This window comes from Eriocheir sinensis, chromosome 60 (genome assembly GCF_024679095.1).
Source record: "Eriocheir sinensis breed Jianghai 21 chromosome 60, ASM2467909v1, whole genome shotgun sequence".
NCBI lineage: Eukaryota > Metazoa > Arthropoda > Malacostraca > Decapoda > Varunidae > Eriocheir > Eriocheir sinensis.
Genome location: NC_066568.1, coordinates 9,344,969 through 9,364,893, shown reverse-complemented (window position 1 = coordinate 9,364,893; position 19,925 = coordinate 9,344,969). Strand labels below are relative to the sequence as shown.

The window sequence follows — 19,925 nt, the reverse complement described above, 5'->3', positions numbered from 1 at the left end:
CGGGAAAGACACTGAGTGATCTGTGCTTATTATGTGACTCGATACGCTAAGCTCGATCCGCGCAAGGATTCGAAGCGCTTCATATCGGCTTATTTGAGCAGTTTCTTCTTACCCTCAAGCCCCCTCACTCTCTTACCATCATTTTTTTTTCGAATTCCTAGACATTTTTGTGTTACTTAAAACTTTCAGGAGAATTTTTGCGCATGGGTAGATTCAACTGTTTTCAGGAAGCACGAAGCCGCTGCCCCGGGCCTTGCACGTTCCCTGAGGCCCGCGCTGACGCAGTCATGACGATCAGTTATGCTTTTCACCCCTTCAAGTCCCCGTCGCGGCTCAACTTACACCAGCACTGAATTCTTCCAGTCTCTAGAAGTCAGCCAAGCCTACGCTGATAAAGTGTTGCTATTAGGCCTATTCGGGCCACGCGTAGCTATAGCGTGTGCCCCAAACTTTACCTTTTCCTGTTTTATTCGAGCACCGCCGCCTCAGGGTTCCGTACCATGGGCCCAAATTTAGTTTGACAGGTAGCGTAGTTGTAAATGGTACAAGCCCAGAGTGCTGTGGCATGACTAGGCCCCGTGGCCGAGGGTCACATGACGCAAATTCGTCACTTGTTGCGTAGTGACTTGCAGCGAAACGGACACTGAAGCGCTTCCAAAACTTTTCCGAAACTCTCTCAAACTCGGATCTTGAGGGCGACGCTTCGCTGTGTCATGAAGCACTTGGAGCGTAGTTCAACAGTTCACAACCACTACATGACAGTTATTCCCTCCATGTATAAGCTTAACCATGTCTATTTGAACCAGATCTCCTTAGGCTCCAGGCTCCAACACAGCTTAAACCAGCGCTGAATTCTTCGAATCTTACCTATTTCTCAGTCTTATCTGCTCCAACGGGGGCTGGATATGAAGACAGGCCTCCGCTATGAACCAATAACTATTAATTTATAATATTCGCTTTTCAAAGTTCCCGGCTCAAACGTAGCTTAATCCAGCGCTGAATTCTTCCAGTCTTACATATTTTTCAGTCTATCTACACCAACAGGGGCTGGATTTGAAGACAGGCCTCCGCTATGAACCAATAATTAAAATAATTTGTATTCACCCCGTCTAGTTCTCGGCACAAAGACAACTTAATTCAGAGCTAAATTCCTCCAATCATATCTATTTGTCAGTATAATCGATGCCATAAACGTATTACCAAAAGGTCTGTTCAAGTACCGCCCTCCAAGCCGTCCCGCGCTAGGACTTCAGATTGACGTCTTGAAAAATTAGCCTCATAACGCCTCTCCGCTGCCCTGAGTGTTGAGTTTTTCGTTGTTTCGAGTGCTTCCTTGTGTTGCCTGTGCGTGATTACTGGCGTGTGTGTGTGTGTGTGTGTGTGTGTGTGGCCAATGAGGCGGCGCCACGCTCTGCAATCACCGATACGAGGGAGCCAGGCGAGGCAAAAAGACCCGCCCTAACCTCTCCTTTGTCTCGCCTCGCCCCCGATTTGTTCTCACTCCTCCGTCCCCTTCACGCGCCTCTTGCTGCCCTTGTTGTTGTTCTTTTATTGTTGTATTTGCTGCTGTTTGTGCTCCGTCTTTCCCTATGGCTGTGAGGCATGGACCAAGTGCCTTCGAAGGTCACGGGGTACCGCTGGAATGACCGTGTTCAACCAGCGACTACTCCGTGAAACTGAATCGAGGCCTGTTACCAGTTTGGTTCGTGAACATAAGAACATAAGAACGTAAGGAGTCTGCAAGAGGTCGGTTGGTCTATACAAGGCAGCTCCTGTTATCCTGACCCCACCTTACCTCACTATCCATGAATTTATCCAACCCCTTCTTGAATGTATCTATGGTATTGGCACCCACAACATGACTGTCAAGCCTATTCCATTCATCCACCACTCTATTTGTGAACCAATTCTTGCCTATGTCTATGCTGAATGGCTGTATGGGCACGTGGCGAGCCCCCCGGACGTCAATCCTCCTCACATGGTTGTTTCTGTACGAGACAACCCAGAGTGGAGGAGGCCAAAGGGACGCCCACGTAACTCATGGATGGGGCAACCTGATCGATCCTGCCGGGAGGGACTTTAAATGGATAGGGCTTGTTCGGGGGGACCTTCCTGGGTGGGGGGGGGGGAGAGTGAGTGCAGCGACGTGTCCCCTGGCGTATGCTCCCCGTTAATTGATACTACTTACATCTCTATTCTCCTCACTCATTATTTAACTGATACTATTTACTCCTCTATTGTCCTCACTCATCACTTTCCTATTCCACTGAACTTAATCCTTCGTCCATATCGTCCTCCCTTCTCTCTACTCCTTATTCAGTACTTCCTCCGTACTCACTCCTCCTCCTATTCATGCGCGTTTTTTTACTCCTCTTTTATCCTATTCTTTTAGTGTTGTCTTGGTGAGTGCTCCTTGTTTGGTATTTTCTCAAAATTCTCCACTTCCTCTGACGGCGAAGTTTTAGGGAAATATCTCGTATCTCAGAAAACACGGCATGACAACGCAACCTCGTCAGCAGTCCTATATATTATCCACGACACATCCATCAGCAGTTCATTCCAATAATCAAAGTCGTTTTGGCCTAAAAATGAAGGAGAGTCTTCTGCACACGCCATCTAACATTTCATCTTCGTTTCTGTCTACATTTTTTCCATCTCCAATCTCTTTACCGGCGAAGTTTTAAAGTTATACGTATGCTTTACTTTATTTCTTCATTTCATTCTGTTTCTATTGTTTCCCTTTACTCTCTCTGGCGGCGAAGTTTTGAGGAAATATCGGTTTTACTTCGTTACTTCCTTCTCTTTATTTCCGTTCTTTCCATGTACTCTCTTCGGCGGTATAGAGAAAGGGTGGCATGTTTTCTTTATTTTCTTTGTTACTGCCTGTTACTTATTTTCACTTTCCACTCCTTGCAGCGGCGTGGCTAAGGCAGGATATGTCTATTTGTACTTGTTTCTCACCTCAAAGTTTTTTTTTCTTCACGTTCGGCCCATAGCTCCGGTACCCTTTCGTGATGGGGCTCGTTGTTTGGCCCCAGTCCCGTTAGTGGCGTGGGCAAGTTTTTTTTATAGAGGCGCCATTCTTGCTTGGCTCATGCTGCCCCCTGTAGCTGCACTTGATCCTCTTTAAGAGTGTTTTGCTGGAGTCCAAGTCGACAGGTAGTCAATAGGACAGCATGTGGGTAGTTTTAGGACATTCGGTAAGGACTGAAAGTTGTTAGCTTGCAGCGGCGGGCGGGACTCGAACCCGGGTCTTCCAGGATTCCATGCCCACACACTGACCACTCAGCCACCTTCCTTTCTGTTTTGTTAGTATTTCCCTCATTCCTGATCTTTTCTTTCCAGTGTCTGCTATAAGAGTCCGCCATGCAAACGCGAGCAATCAGGCTTACTGTCTTTGTGGTGAGTGTATGTGTGATTATCGCTTAGTTATTTCTTTGTTATCCCCATTTTCTTGTCTTTTTCTTTCCTTCTGTTATCGCGTTAGTAATACATTTATAGCTCCTTCATTCCTGTCCTTTATTTTCTTTGTCTGTATAAAAGTCCGCCATACAGACACGATCACTCGGGTACAGTAATACAACGATTTAGACCTGTGATTTTTCCTTCTGTCGTCCCCTTCTCGTACTTCGGCGGCGGGGGTATCGACGTACGCGCGTCAGATTCTTCGTACAAGCTATTGGCGTTTCTTTCTTCTTTTTGAGCGTGTGTAGTCAGCTGTCACGCCCTCTCTCCGCCTCACCAGCGTCGCCGACACACTGCTCACTCTTCAAGCTGACACCTGAACGCGGCGGCTTCATCGTCGGCGACCGGCCCGTGATGAACTGATAAAGTGTTGTCACGTTTTGAATTATGTGAAGGTTTAGTTGTTTTAGACGATTATTCACAGAACTTTATTTTTACCTTCTGGTCTTCACTATTCATTACATTTATCATTAATTTATTAGTTCTATTTGCTTCTGTGTTCATTATTTTATTATTGTTTTCAAGTTTTAAATTACATGAAGGCTTTGTTGTTTTAATTATTCTTTACTGAACATTATTATCGCTTCTTCATTTTCTTTATTTATCAACTATCAATATTTTCCTATTTTGTTATACTGTTTTTTTATTGTGTTTATATCCTTGAACATGATTTTCACTTACTGCTTTTGTCTGTTTATCAACTTAATCATTATTGTTTGGTTATTCTATTTTTATTGTTTCATCCCTTAATTATCATTTTTAATCGTATTGTTATTTTTTTCTCTCTTCGTTTCAGATTTTTTTTCCAGTTTGTCTCATTTCTCTTGATGTCTTGTTTTGTGTCTTGTTTTTTCTTTCTCTGTCTCGTTTGCTCTTTTCCTCTTCCTCTTTCTTGGTCAGGTTTTCATATCTCTTCTTCTTCGTTCTGTATCTCCTGTTCATGTTCTCTCTCTCTTCCTCTGTTTTGTTTCCATTCTTTTCTTATTCCGCTTTCCCGTTTGTCTCATTTTTCTTGCTGTCTTGTTTTTTTCTTTGTCTCGTTTGCTCTTTTCCTCTTCCTCTTTCTTGGTCAGGTTTTCATATCTCTTATTCTTCGCTCTGTATCTCCAGTTCATGTTCTCTCTCTTCCTCTGTTTTGTTTCCATTCTTTTCTTATTCCGCTTTTCCGTTTCGATTACATATTTTTGCTTCTTTCCAAAATTGTCATGCATTCATATCTTATTGTTCTATATATTATTTTGTTTTCATATTTTCTTATTCTCCTTTCTTTGTCTTATTTACACTTTTTCAGTTTTGCCTTTTTAAATTTTCTTTTCACACTCATCTTACTGTCATTTTCCTCTTCTTTTTTTCTTTTTTTTTCTCTCCCTATTTTTCCTTTTCTGTTTTTTTACTATCTTAACATTCTTCTCCTTCTGTCTTCATACATGTTCATATATTTTCTTTGTCCTTTTTTTCTATTTTCTTTTATTCTTAGTTTAGTCTTTTTTCTCTTTTTATTCTTTTTTCTTTGCTTTTTTCCTATTTTCCTCTTATCTCTGTGTTTTTCTTTTCAATATATTTTCCATTCTCCGCCTTTTTTCCTATTTTTTTATTCTTCTTCTTCCTTTGTCGTGTTTTCTTTTTTCTTATTCTTCTTTGTGTAACGTTTTCATATATTTTTCTTCTCTTCCTGCTCTTGTTATTTTTCCTGCTCTTTTTTATCTATTTTCCTCGTATTCTTGCACTTCCTTTTTATATTCTAATTATCATTATGTTCGCGGCTTTTTAATCATTAAGCGAGAAATTCATGAGCTCAGAAAACACGGCATGACAACGCAACCTCGTCAGTAGAGTCCAATACACACATCCATCAGGAGTTCATTCCAATAATCAAAGTCGTCTTGGCCTGAACATGAAGGAAAGTCTTCTATACCCGCCATCTAACTTCATTTTTCTTCAAGCAGACTCACAAGGGTGCAGAGAGAGAGAGAGAGAGAGAGAGAGAGAGAGAGAGAGAGAGAGAGAGAGAGAGAGAGAGAGAGAGAGAGAGAGAGAGAGAGAGAGAGAGAGAGAGAGAGAGAGAGAGAGAGAGAGAGAGAGAGAGAGAGATTCCTTTCTCGTCTCTTGTTTGTGACCAAAGCCTTATCAAATATGAATGTTTGAGCCCCGAAATGTTTGAGTCTGTGGAACCTGGACACTATAAAGCACCACGCTGGGCCCTGACTTGACAGCCGTACATTGGATTTTCTTTGTTTGTTTCTCTGTTGTGTATTCTAAGATATTTATTACCTTTCTCCTCTGTCCTTCTTTATCTATAATCTAAATTCGCTTGTCCTCCTCCTTCCCTCTCACCGCTTTCACTTTCATTTTCTCCTTCTCCGCGTCTCAGATGTTGGGGGCTGCTTAAAGGGCGGGTTAGAGTGTACATATCCCTCCCTCTCTACCTGACTCGTCTCCTATAATGATGATAATGATAATAAAAAAATAATAATAATGATAATGATGATAGTAAAAATAACTACACTGGGATGCGTCCGGGGCATGGTTTTGAAAGCCTAAAGTTGCAAATCTAGCGTAAGACTCCCTGCTGGCGGTGGCGATGTGCCGAAGAGTAATGTGTGTGACCGCTGGAGATAGATCGACGAATAGATTGGAAGGTTTCAACGCGGGCTTAAGCTGTGTTTGGCCCAGGGAGTTAAGGGGCGAGAAGCTTAATATAGAACACACACACACACACACACACACACACACACACACACACACACACACACACATGGCCAGCAGTGTTGCCAATAGCACCTCATCGCAAAGTGTCAACCCTGATCGTGTGCATGTAAACAAGATACCAAGTTCACGGCGAGAGAGAGAGAGAGAGAGAGAGAGAGAGAGAGAGAGAGAGACTTGACTCGACACAATTTCTCATGCGTAATCCATTCTCTAAAACTTCATTTTATATAATATTAATTTAGGTCTTCCTCTTATTTTCATGATTATCTTTACTATCATTATTATATTTATTACTATTGTTATTATTTTTTGCTTTATGAAAATAGTTTAACGCAAACATACTTCTCATTAGTTTCATCATCATCATTATCATCTCTCTCTCTCTCTCTCTCTCTCTCTCTCTCTCTCTCTCTCTGCCTAAATTGACCCTTCCCTCTGGCCACTCAGTTCTATTTTCTGTTACAGGAGCAGCACTTACGGGGTTCTTTGTTTCTCTGTTACATCACCTTTGATCTGCTTCCGTTCTTGTAGATAAAAAATAAAATAAAAATATAGCGCTCTCCCCGAGTTGACCATCCACAGACGCCTAACAGTAACGTCCAGCTGGCGTAGAAAAGGATGACAATAAACAACATTGCAAAAGTCCAGTGTCGAGTCAGGCTGTGCCGCGGCCGAGGAGCCGAGGGGCGGAGCGCAAGGCTGATGGTAATGAGGAGTCATCGCGAGTGTCAGAGGAGCGCGAGGCCTGGGGCTGCAGAGCGGTGGTCCTGGCCTACACGAGAGGCACATAATAGGAGAGTGTGGCTACCTTCATCGCTGGCCAATCATCACAGTTACCAAAAGAGCCGTGCGAAATTCAAACCGATTTGGTGTAATATTGTTTTCGCGTGTGTTTTTTGTATTGTCAGGATCTCGAACAGTTACCCAGAGCACGAAAAGCGCCATTATATCAGCATCAATTTGAATTTCGCGTGGCTCTCTTGGTAACAACATGGCGCCTTTGATGAAGTGGGCCAAATTACACGACCCTGCTCAGAGCTCACTTTTCCCGTGTCTCCGCCGCAGTTCACCTTCCCCAGGTTTCCCCAGGTACCCCAGTTCCACCTGTCCCAGGTATACTCAGGTAGCCAAGTTCACTTTTTCCAGGTGTCCCCAGGGAGCCCAGTTTACCTTCCCCAGGTCTTTCCAGGTAACCATTTACCCACCAGGTCACTGGGGAAGACGAAAAGACTGCATAAGAAGCAACACCCGCAGATCTGACCCTTGGCAGCAGACTTGTGGCCACGGACGTGAGTACAGTGACGTGAAGGTAACGTGTTCACAGGAGCAAACTTTTACAGTGACTACAGTGCCAGCTTTGTTAAACGTCGTATTCGTGTTTATTAACAGTTCTGTGGCTAGTTTGGCTTTTTGCTTTCATTTTTGGGACGAGGTTAGTTAGAAGTGTTGGATTTTCACACAGTTAAGTAGACATATTACAAACTCAGTCGTAAAAAGTGATTAAATAGAGTAACAAAACCAACTAACCACGCCTTGAAAAACGGAGCATAAAAGACAAACCAGCCACTGCAGTATAGACGATTAAAATTTCAGGCGATGGTGACGTACTGGTGACCCGGACAGCAACCAGAGCAGACCGTCGTGGAGTGAACAGGATAACCTCACCAGGAGACGAGACGGTACAGGTGACACGAGGATGACTTGACCTGCGCGGCGACCCTTCCTGGTGACACAGTGACGACGATGGTGAAGCAGATCACTCAGAAGACCGTGGTGATGGTTGTGGTGACGGAATGGTGACCCAGATCACTCAGAAGACCTTGGTGATAGTTGTGGTGACGGAATGGTGACGCAGAACGATCAGCGGAGACCTTGGTGACGCAGACTAATCAGAAGACCTTGGTGATGGTTTTGGTGACGGAATTGTGACGCAGACCAATGAGTGACCCTTTGTGATAGGGCTATAGTGACGTAATCAGTGTAGCGTAATGGTGACAAAATGGTGACTTGACAGGGGCAGCAAACCTTAGCAGTGACGGCGTATTGGTGACATGATTGCTTGTTGGTGACTCGGGCCATTCATCGTGGGGCTTCGTAAGGAATCTTTGGTGACTTCCTGATGTTGTGATTAGGTGCCTGGGTGCAATCACGGCCTCACCATCACCATCAGCGTCATCACCAGCAGCAGCAAAGACGAGGGAGCGCCACCTGTCCCCTGACCCCCGCCAGACACACCTGTGGCGAAGAAAACGGGAGATGGACTTAAACTGACGGTAATTTTGAGGGTGACTTAATTATTGTGGGTTATCTCGTGTATTTATTTATTTATTCATTTATTTATTTGTTTAGTCATTATTATTATTTTTAGTATTTTCTTTTTGCAGAGAGAGAGAGAGAGAGAGAGAGAGAGAGAGAGAGAGAGAGAGAGACAGAGACAGAGAGAGAGAGAGAGAGAGTATGTCCCACGGAGGAGTGATACATTGCAGCTTGAGATGGGGGGGAGGGGTGGCAGCTGAGAGAAGGCCTCGCTGCAGCCTCCCCGTATATCATTATGAACTCAACACACGAGGGGCGGCCCACAGGCTCTCGATACAGGGTGCACGAGGCCTCCCCATAGAGCAGCGCTTCTTAGGCTCGCTTCACAGGAACGTTTCTTCCCTTGCAGCAGAGTAGCCGTGCGATAGGCTGTATAGAAGGTATATATTCACATGAGGGTACGTTTCCTCCACGGTTCGCCTGCAGCAGTGCACTGGACGAACAGAAACGGTGACTCGCACTCATGGGTCAGAAGGGACAACATCACCCTGCCTCTGCCACAGATGACCCATAACTTCCGCAAGGGGGAAAAACTGTCCGTCTGAAGTGCTCCACAGACTTGTATTGTAGAAAGCTCGGCGCCAGACGGTTTAGCGCTTCATGTGGCGGGTGCATCCATGGCATACCGGTATCTACCAGCGCGGGCACCATGTGAACGGTCTAATTGAACTTCATTGATTTATAAACCGTACTTTTTACTCGTACCATCAACCTAAACTAACCTCTTGATGATTTGTTTCCTGTGTCATCAACCTTCAATCCAAAATTCTTTTCTTAATGACTTTTTTTTCTCAGTTTCATCGACCTTTTTATTTTAACCTAACCCCCAGATGACTTTTTTTTCCCTACCATCATCCGAATCTTACCTCCCGATGACTTTTTTCCCTCATCATCAACTTCTGATCCCAAAATTCACCTCCTAATGACTTTTTTTCCCGCTCTTTCTACCTCTAACCCCAACATTTACCCCCTGACTACTTCTTTCCCGTTCCATTTCCATCGGCCCAAAGAAATCACCGAGGCTCGAAAACGTCTGATAAATTCTTCCCGTCAATCAGCCAGACAACTTCCTTTTCTTTTTTTTCCTTTAGGCATATTTGAGCAGCCTTGACGCTTTCACACCTTTGCCTCGTATGACTAAATCAAGGTATATTTTTTCCGCCTTCAATCAGCCGACAACTTTTTTTCCGACTCATTATAAAGTAACCCGGAAAGTTTCGCTTCATTTGCCTCGCTGAAAAGGGGAGTTGCCTTCTTGGTCGGATCTAATCTCCTGTGACGTGAGGCTTTCTGTTTTTTTTTTTATAGGCTTAAGGTTAGTGTCCAAAGGAAAAAAAATCATCAGGAGGTTAGTTTAGGATTGAAAGTCGATGATAGAAAGAAAACAAGTCATCAGGAGGTTAGTTTAGGATTGAAAGTCGATGATAGAAAGAAAACAAGTCATCAGGAGGTTAGTTTAGGATTGAAAGTCGATGATAGAAAAGAAAAAAAAAAAGCCATCAGGAGGTTAGTTTAGGATTGAAAGTCGATGGTACAGAGAATAAAGATCATCAGGAGGTGAACTTGGAGATTATAAAGGAAGACGATACGGGAAAAAAAAACCCATTAGGAAGTGAGTTTTGGGTATAAAAGATTGATGGTTCGGAAAAAAATGTCATCAGAAGGCAAAGTTTGGTCATGAGGAGATTAGGTTAGGATTGAATGATGTCCTATATACATCTGTACTGTATTTTGTGTAGTTATTCTTTCCGATATATCACCTTCCTTTATCCATACCAGGCCAAGGTGTGAAGGCGTCAAGGCTACTCAAATATGCCAAAAGAAAAAAAGAAAAAAAGAAAGTTGTCTGGCCGATTGACGGGAAGAATTTATCAGGCGTTTTTGAGCCTCAGTGATTTTTTTGGGCTGAGGGAAATGGGACGGGAGAAAAGTCGTTAGAAGGTGAATGTTAGGATTAGAGGTTGAAGGTGAGGGAAAAAGATCATCAGGAGGCGAGTTTTGGGATCAGAAGTTGACGATGAGGGATTGAAGTCATAGGACAGCGAGTCAAGAGAGCGTTGCAGGCTGGCCGAGGGGATGTTGCAAGTTACTTTGACTAATATCACCAGACTCATTACAAGCAGTAGCAATAACAGTAACAACAACAACACCCATTCTGGATTCCTCAACCTCCTCCCCTCTCTCTCTCTCTCTCTCTCTCTCTCTCTCTCTCTCTCTCTCTCTCTCTCTCTCTCTCTCTCTCTCTCTCTCTCTCTCTCTCTCTCTCTCTCTCTCTCTCTCGTTCCATCTATCCATCTATCTATTTACCTATCTATTTCTACCGACCTATCTATCTATCTGTCTACCTGTCTATCTATCTATCAATCTATCTATCTATCTCTATCTATCTATCTATTTAACAAACATACACACACCTACACACATACAGCCTTACACCCACAGCCATACCCACACACACACACACACACACACACACACACACACATACACCTCCCCCTTATCCAGCCCTTCACTTTCCTTCCTCCTCCTCCTCCTCTTCCCCATCTTTTCCCTTTCCTCTTTTCTATGTCTCTATTACTTCTTGTCCTAAACTCTCTTCTTTTTTTCTCTCCGTCCATTCTTTTCTCCTTCTCTATTTTCTGTCCTCAATTCTCCCCTCCCCCCCACCCCCCACCCCCCCACCCACACCCACACCCACACACACCATTCAACACTCACCAACGGGCTGATCCTCAAGCAGTGCCGGTACCAGGGGCTGCACTACCGAGCCGCTGTGTACCACTTCCTCTTGGTACACCCGTGAGATGCGCCCCTCGCAGCGCAGCACCACGCGGCCCCCCTCCACGTGCCATCGTTCCAGTCGAAAGGAGAGGCCCAGACGCGGCTCGCCCCGGCCCAGCACATCGACGTCTGGCGGGTACTGGCTCAGGTAGTCTTGCGGGACCTGTGTGGGGGAACGAAGGGAAGCTAAGCAGGAGGAGGAAACTGAAATGGGAGAAAGAAGAAGAATTGACAGAAAGAATAAGTAGTGAGGAGGATAGAGATACATAGAGGAGAAGGAGAGAAAAGAGCATAAGGAAGAAAAGTAGAAAAGATAGAAGGAATAGGAGGGAAGAAAGACGAAGGAAGATGGAGGAGAAGGAAGAGGAGAAAATTTAAGAATAATAATAATAATAATAATGATAATAATAATAATAATAATAATAATAATAATAATAATAATAATAATAATAATAATAATAATAATAATAATAAGAGATTAAAATGAATGAGAGAGAAATATATAGACACACACACACACACACACACACACACACACACACACACACACACACACACACACACACACACACACACACACACACACACACACACACACACACACACAAACACACACACACACTCTGTAATTCAGCTCTTGGTCCTGTATCACAAACGCCACTACCGACGTAATATTCTTCGTCTCTCTCTCTCTCTCTCTCTCTCTCTCTCTCTCTCTCCAGACACTCCCCACTGTGTTTCCCTCCTTCCTTCCTCTCCCTCCCTACTCCCCCTTCCCCAACACTCCCCAGTACACTCCCATCCCCTTTCCGTCTTTCCTGTTTTCTCCTCGCCCTTCTCTCTGATCCGTTAGTTAAGATTGTTTAGTAAATTAAAAATGGGTCAAAGTGCCTCTCTCGAGAAGGCGGGCGCGGCCGTGCTGACGCGGCCAGAGGGATCCATCAAGGTGGACGCCATCACGGCGTCCTACCGGAGGTCCTGTTGCCTCAGGAGGCGGCGCCGCATCGCCGCCTTCACCTTCCCCCGCGGCGGGTGGTGGACGGAGAACGGGATGGCGGCCTGCGAGGCCGAGGGGGTCATGTGCGTGCCCCTGGCGGAGCTGCGGGCGAAGGACGACGCTTGGCCCAAGGGCGTCAGGGTGGAGGTCATCGCCGGCGGTAAGCGGCTCATCACCGGCGGCATGACGCTCGGCCGGTTGCTGGACAACGTAGAGATCCTCCACTTCTCGTTGTTCTGCGACGCCGGCGCCGCGGGCGGCTTCACCAGCTGCGGTGCAACGGGCGCCCGTGCTGGGAGGCGGCGGCACCCGCTTCGTGCCCCTGGCCTGATCGGCAGCCACCCCGTGCCTTGGCAGCCCCAGCCCGCACCCCCCTTGCGGATGATGTCCAGACTGCCCCTGCCGATACGCCAGCATGCACCCCCCAGGTTGATGAAGGCCACACTGCCGACGAAGTGGCCCCAGCCTGCACGCCCCGGGCTGCTTGGCCCACTGTGACGCCCCCAGCTCGGGCGCCCGTTGCACCGCAGGCTGGTGAAGCCGCCCGCGACGCCGGCGTCGCAGAACAACGAGAAGTGGAGGAACTCCACGTTGTCCAGCAACCGGCCGAGCGTCATGCCGCCGGTGATGAGCCGCTTACCGCCGGCGATGACCTCCACCTTGACGCCCCTGGGCCAAGCGTCGTCCTTCGCCCGCAGCTCCGCCAGGGGCACGCACAGGCCCCCTTCGGCCTCGCAGGCCGCCACCCCGTTCTCCGTCCACCACCCGCCGCGGGGGAAGGTGAAGGCGGCGATGCGGCGCCGCCTCCTGAGGCAACAGGACCTCCGGTAGGACGCCGTGATGGCGTCCACCATGATGGATCCCTCTGGCCGCGTCAGCACGGCCGCGCCCGCCTTCTCGAGAGAGGCACTTTGACCCATTTTTAATTTACTAAACAATCTTAACTATCGTTTACCCGTTATCTCAAACACATCAATAGCCTTGACCCCGATAGTGCGAATAAGAGGTTTAGAAGATGTTTAAAAGGAAGAGGGGGATTAAAAGGTTTGAAAGAAGATTAAGAGAAAGAGAAAAAGGAAAGAGAAGAGAGGAAGCACCCTCCTGTCATCCCTGTCATCTCTCTCTCTCTCTCTCTCTCTCTCTCTCTCTCTCTTATTAATACAGATATTACAGCATCGATGAGTTGAGTTAAGAATGACATTTCCAATCACTCAAAATCTTAAAACCTAACCTTCTAATTATCTTCAAACACTAACTTCAATCATATTCACTTATTCCTTCAGACCTCCGTTCCTCCGTGATGCACAACACTCTTCTCATGTTCCTTTAACCACACGTCACGGTCACGCACTTCGCTGTCATCACATTCGTTTGGTCCCCCGCGTCACTATCACACCGAGCACTGAGACACACATCGACACACTGTCAATGTCTGAGCCCCACACACATGAGATGCATGTTCCATACGAAGGCGGACAAGGCCCCTGTATATGGACAGCATCTGGGAGGGGGATAAGAACTGGCGGAGACGATACAGAACGCCCAACCTCGAGGAAGCATATCTAGCACAAGAGCAGATATGATAGCAAGTGTACTCCTTTGCCTATTAACACCTTCACCTCACCTGACCTAACCTGACCTTACCTCCTGGCCGTTGATGAACCAGGTGAGCGTGGCGAGCGGCACGGAGCTGGGCATGGTGCAGGTAAGGTTCACGCCCTCGCCCACGCGATACTCTTCCTGGCCTCCCTCCAGCCGAGGCGCGCCGTGGGGCAGCTCTGGCGGGGAGAGAGAGGGGAGTGTGTGAGCCTGACGGAGGGAAACAAGACGAGGTAAGAAGTGTTTATAGGAAGAGAGGAGGAGGAAGGACGGAGAGAGATGAACTTGTGAGTCTGAGGGAGGTGTGAAGGAAAGGAGAAAGATAATAAGAAGGAAAATATATAAGGGATAGAATGCAAGAATAAAAAAGGAAGAGGAGGAAGGGGAGAGGAGGAGGAAGGACGGAGAGGGATGAACTTGTGAGTCTGAGGGAGGTGTGAAGGAAAGGAGAAAGACAATAAGAAGGAAAATATATAAGGGATAGAATACAAGAATAAAAAAGGAAGAGGAGGAAAGGGAGAGAGATGGAAGGGAGAGAGGAAAAAAGGTGAAGAGGAAAGAGTATACGAAAGGGGAGCGAAAGAAGAAAGGAAGAGGGAAGAAGAGAAAGAGGGAGAAAAAGGGAAAAATGATAGGTGGTCTTCAGGATAGCACGTGGGTAGTCTTGGCCACTCGGCGGGGACTGAAAAATTGGCAGCGGTTGGGGCGGGCGGGAGGCGAACCTGCTCCTATTAAATCATTATCACTACTATTATTATTATTATTATTATTATTATTATTATTATTATTATTATTATTATTATCACCACCACTATAAAACGCACCTAATGGCCGATACTTTCCTCCCGCCTCTCCTCAACGCTCACACTGTCCGGTAATTAAGGAATTTAACTCCGACATTAATCATCGTCAGGCGGCCGGGGCGGGGGGGTTGTTGGGGGTGTTGGTGGTGATGTTACTATTATGAATATTATGAGTTTTTTATTTTTCTTCCTGTACTTCTGTTCTTTTTCTTCTTTTCTTCTTCTTTTCGTCTTCTTCTTTTTCATCGTCTTCTTCTTTCTATTAATTCTTTTTGTTCTTCTTCTACTTCTTCTTCTTCTTCTTCTTCTTCTCCTTCTTCTTCTTCTTTCTTTTAATTCTTCTTGTTCTTGTTCTTCTTTCTTTCAATTCTTCTTGTTCCTGATCTTCTTGTTCTTGTTTTTCTGTTCCTGTTCTTGTTTTCCTATTTCTCTTTCTTCTTCTCTCCTCCTCCTCCTCCTCCTCATATCATCATCATCATCATCATCATCACTTTTCGTTTGCATCAACTCCTGCCCTCGACTTCAGTGCCTTCAAGAGAGGACCGTCAAGGCGCCTCTCCAATCAATTCTGTGTTTTAAATTTTGATGTTGGGGGGCAGTGACGCAACGGGGCTTTCTTCTGTGTATGTATCTAGTCAGTCATGTGTGTCTGTTTGATCCGTCATGTCTGTCTGTCTGATCTGTCGTGTATAATCTTTTTTTTACAGCAGAGGAGAGAATTCAAGGGCGTAAAAAAAAAAAAGAAAAAAAAAAAGCCCGCTACTAACTGTTCCTGAATAGAGAGGAGTGGCCAAAAAGAGAGATCTGTCAACGAATAGAAGAAATAACCACAGCGGGCAGTCTCGGTGTGTGCCAATAGGCTTTCTGCTGCCTGCTCTTCCAAGTGTTATGTTTCTTCTATCTCCTGTTCCTTCTCCTTCACATTATCCAAATCCACTTCCACTTCCTACTTTCTGCTGCCTGCTCTTCCAAGTGTTATGTTTCTTCTATCTCCTGTTCCTTCTCCTTCACATTATCCAAATCCACTTCCAGTTCCTACTTTCTGCTGCCTGCTCTTCCAAGTGTTATGTTTCTTCTATCTCCTGTTCCTTCTCCTTCACATTATCCAAATCCACTTCCAGTTCCTACTTTCTTTCCTCCTCCTCCACCTTGTTCCCTTTTTATCCTCCATTTCCTCTTCCTCCTCCTCGTCCTCGTTGTTCTCCTCCTCCTCCTCTTCCTCCTCTACCTCCTCCACACGATCAGCCACCTTTCACTCACGCCCTTCCTTTCTTCCTCTCCTCCTTCCCTCCCTCCTTTCCTCCCTCTCTCCCTTCCTCCCTTCCGTCCTTGGTCCTTCCTGGAGGCAGCAAGTTTGTGAATTTTTAATGTGTAAAAATGACCGATTGTTTCGAGGGCGGCGGCGGCGGATGAGGGGGCGGAGGAGACGAAGGGTGGGGGAAGGAGGGGGAGGAGAGGGGGTGCTGAGGGGTCAGGGGGGCGGGGGGGGGGGTCGCGTCACTGAGGCATGAAGGATTATGATTAGTGTGGCTCATTAGGCGCGTGTGATTAAACCCGGGGAACACCTGTTGTGACGCCCGCCAGGTAGGGGGGGGGGAGGGGGAGGAGGGGAAGGGGAAGGGAAGAAAGGTGAGGGAGGGAAGAGACGGGGCGAGGGGGGGATGGGAGAGAGGGGAGGGGTCGAGAAGCGGGATAAGGAAAGATTGGAATGGAGGGAAGGGATGGGAGTGTTGGAGGGAGAAAGGGGAGGAGAAAGATAGGTATGAGAGGGATGAGTTGGGAGAGATGGAGGGGAGGGGAGAGAGAGAGGGAAGGAGTGGGAGGGTTGGGGGAGAAAGGGGGGAGAAAGATAGGTATGGGAGGGATGAGTTGGGAGAGATGGGGGGAAGGGAGAGAGAGAGGGAAGGAATGGGAGGGTTGGGGGAGTAGAAGGGGGAGGAAGAGAGTGGTATAAGGGAATGTATGGGAGGGAAGGGATGGGAAGAGTGGGGGGAGAAGGGGAGGGTGATAGGTGTGGAAGGGAAAGGATGGACGGATGGGGAGAGGGGGCGAGTGGGATGAAAGGGAGGGGCGTAGGGTAAGAAAGGTATGGGAGGGAAGGAAGGGAATGGTTGGGAGGGCGGAGGGGGAGGTTAAGGGAGGTGCCCGATAAACAATAAACACCGGAACAACTAACGAACCTACACCATACAACTGTACATCAGGTTTGGGTGCGAGAGGGATTTAGGGGTCTTAGTGAGCTCTGATCTCCGTCCAAGGGCACAATGCATTCAAGCTAGAAATCGAGCTAATAGGGTACTGGGATTTATTTCAAGGAGCGTAAGCAACAGAAGCCCCGAAGTCTTCCTCAAACTATATTTAGCATTAGTTAGACCTCTTCTTGACTATGCGGTTCAGTTCTGGTCACCCTACTATAGAATGGATATCAAAATGTTAGAATCGGTGCAGAGGAGGATGACTAAGATGATTCAGGGGTTGAGAAACTTGCCATACGAGGAAAGACTCAAACAGTTAAACTTGCATTCTCTAGAAAGGCGAAGGGTGCGTGGAGACATGATCGAGGTTTATAAATGGATGAAGGGCTTTAATAAGGGAGACATTCATAAGGTTTTGTTGGTAAGAGAACCGGGTAGGACACGAAGTAACGGGTTTAAACTGGATAAATTCAGATTCAACAGGGACATAGGCAAAAATTGGTTTACTAATAGGGTGGTGGATGAGTGGAATAGGCTTAGCAGTCATGTGGTGAGTGCCAATACAATTGTCACATTCAAAAATAGACTAGATAAATTCATGGACAGCGATATTAGGTGGGGTTAGATACACTGGAGCTTAGGGTCAAAGGAGCTGCCTCGTACAGGCCTACCGGCCTCTTGCAGACTCCTGCGTTCTTATGTTCTTATGTTCTTATGTTTGTTAATTTAGGTTCAAGAAGGAGAAAAAGGATTGAATTCGGTATATATAGGTGAAGGAGGACTGGAACAACATAGACAGCCTTGGATCAGTGTAAGAAGGATTAGGAAGTGTGCGAAATGGAAAGGATTAGAAGAACCGCAAGCAAATAGGTTCAGGTTTGTTAATTTAGGTTCAAGAAGGAGAAAAAGGATTGAATTCGGTATATATGGGTGAAGGAGGACTGGAACAACATAGACAGCCTTGGATCAGTGTAAGAAGGATTAGAGAGTGTAGGAAATGGAGAGGATTAAAAGAACCACAAGCAAATAGGTTCTGGGTAGACTGATTTAGGTTCAAGAAGGAGAAGGATTGAATTCGGAATATAAAAGCTTGTGAAGGACTGGAACTACTTTAGCAGCATTATCGTATATCAAAAAAAGGATTGGGAATTTCAGGATTAGAAGAAGCATCAGGCTAATGGGTTCAGGGCAGATTAATTTAGGTTCAAGAAGGAGAAGGATTGAATTCGGAATATAAAAGCTTGTGAAGGACTGGAACTACCATAGCAGCATTATCGTGTATCAAAAAAAGGATTGGGAATTTCAGGATTAGAAGAGGCATCAGGCTAATAGGTTCAGGGTAGACTAATTTAGGTTCAAGGAGAAGGATTGAATTCGGTTATTACGTGGGAGTGAAGGAATGGAACAAATCTTAGCAGTCTCATAGTTAGTGGAAGAAGGATTGGGAGGTTCAGGAGAGGGAGAGGATTAAACGAAGTGGAGAACGTAAGAATATTAATAATTATTACTCACAAAAATGGATTCCGTGAGAAGACTCCATTTTCGTGAGCCCTTCCATGAGCGTTAATGTAATGAAATATATCGTACACACACACACACACACACACACACACACACACAGATCACTCCACCTAACCTCCACAACCTTCCCCCTCCTTTCCTCCACCCCCTCCCCTTCCCCCCTCCTTCCCTTTCATTCCCTAATCCTTCCTCTCCCCTTCCTCTTCCTCCCCCTTCCTTCCCTCTCATTCCTCAACTCTCTCACTCCTTCCCCTCCTTCCCTTCCTCTTCCTCACCCTTCCCCTCCCCTTCCTTACTTCCTTCCCTTTCATTCCTCAACTCTCTCTCTCTCACCCCTTCCCTTTCTCCCCTTCCTCTTCCTCACCCTTCCCCCTCGCTCTCCTCCCTTCAAATTCCTCAACCCTTCAGCCTTGTCTCCCCCTTCCCTTCTCCCCCCACTCACCTCCCTACCCCTCCATGTAATGCCCTTACCCCACGCCAGAACTCAATCTCCCCTCCTTACCCCTAACCTTCTCCCTTACAATATTACTAAGCCTCCATCTCTCCCCACCCCTTACACCCCAAGTCTTGTAATACCAGCCCTAGAGGTCTGTATCATAAGACATTTTTTTCTTCTTATATCATCATTTTAAAGGCAATACCAGCCCTAGATAGGAGTGTACAGTTGTATGGTGTAGGTTCGTTAGTTGTTCTGGTGTAGTAACGAAATGATGACTCACCCACAACCCGCATGGCCGCACTCTTGACCAGCGTCCTGAAGTGCGGCGCCTCCGTCAGCACCTCGCACTTGTACCGCCCGTCCGCCTCCAGGGTCACCTCGCGGAGCATCACGCGCTGGTGGTCACTGCGCGCCTCCTGTGGTGATGGTGGTAGTGATAGTAATAGTAGTAGTAGTAGTAGTAGTAGTAGTAGTAGTAGTAGTAGTAGTAGTAGTAGTAGTAGTAGTAGTAGTAGTAGTAGTAGTAGTAGTAGTAGTAGTAGTAGTAGTAGTAGTAGTAGTAGTAGTAGTAGAAGTAGTAGTAGTAGTGGCAGTAGACGTTTCTTCCCCTTCCTTCCCTTTCTTTTCCTTCCCTCCCTTCCCTTCCCTCCCATTCCTACCCTTTATTTTCCTTCCTTTCCTTTCCCTTCTCTTTCCTTCCCATCCCTACCTTTCCCTTTGCCTCCCTTCCCTTTCCTTCCCATCTCTACCCTTTCCTTTGCCTACCTTCCCTTTCCTTCCCATCCCTACCCTTCCCTTTGCCTCCCTTCCCTTTCCTTCCCATCCCTACCCTTCCCTTTGCCTCCCTTCCCTTTCCTTCCCATCCCTACCCTTCCCTTTGCCTACCTTCCCTTTCCTTCCCATCCCTTCCTTCCCTTCCCTTTCATTCCATTCCATTCCTTCCTTTCCTTTCCTTTTCTCTTCCTTTAGCTTCATTATCCTCCCCTCCCTCTCCTACCTTCCCTCGTTCCTTTTGCCCCTTCATTTTCTGTAGTAGTGGTAAAAATAGTGGTTAAAGTAGTAGTAGTAGCAGTAGTAGTAGTAGTAGTAGTAGTAGAAAT

General features: G+C 46.3%; 1 protein-coding gene across 1 annotated transcript in view; it reads right to left on the bottom strand.

Annotated features, from left to right (window-relative positions):
- Window positions 1-6,579: 6,579 nt before the first annotated feature.
- Window positions 6,580-19,925, bottom strand: part of LOC126985886 (uncharacterized) — a 130,442-nt gene continuing 117,096 nt past the window's right edge. Inside the window, exons 6-9 of the mRNA XM_050841398.1 lie at window positions 19,106-19,241; window positions 13,913-14,046; window positions 11,209-11,434; window positions 6,580-8,409 (exon numbers count right to left, since the gene is read on the bottom strand). Of these exons, the coding sequence (XP_050697355.1) occupies window positions 8,321-8,409; window positions 11,209-11,434; window positions 13,913-14,046; window positions 19,106-19,241 (585 nt within the window). The 3' untranslated portion in view covers window positions 6,580-8,320. The remainder of the gene's footprint in view (window positions 8,410-11,208; window positions 11,435-13,912; window positions 14,047-19,105; window positions 19,242-19,925) is intronic.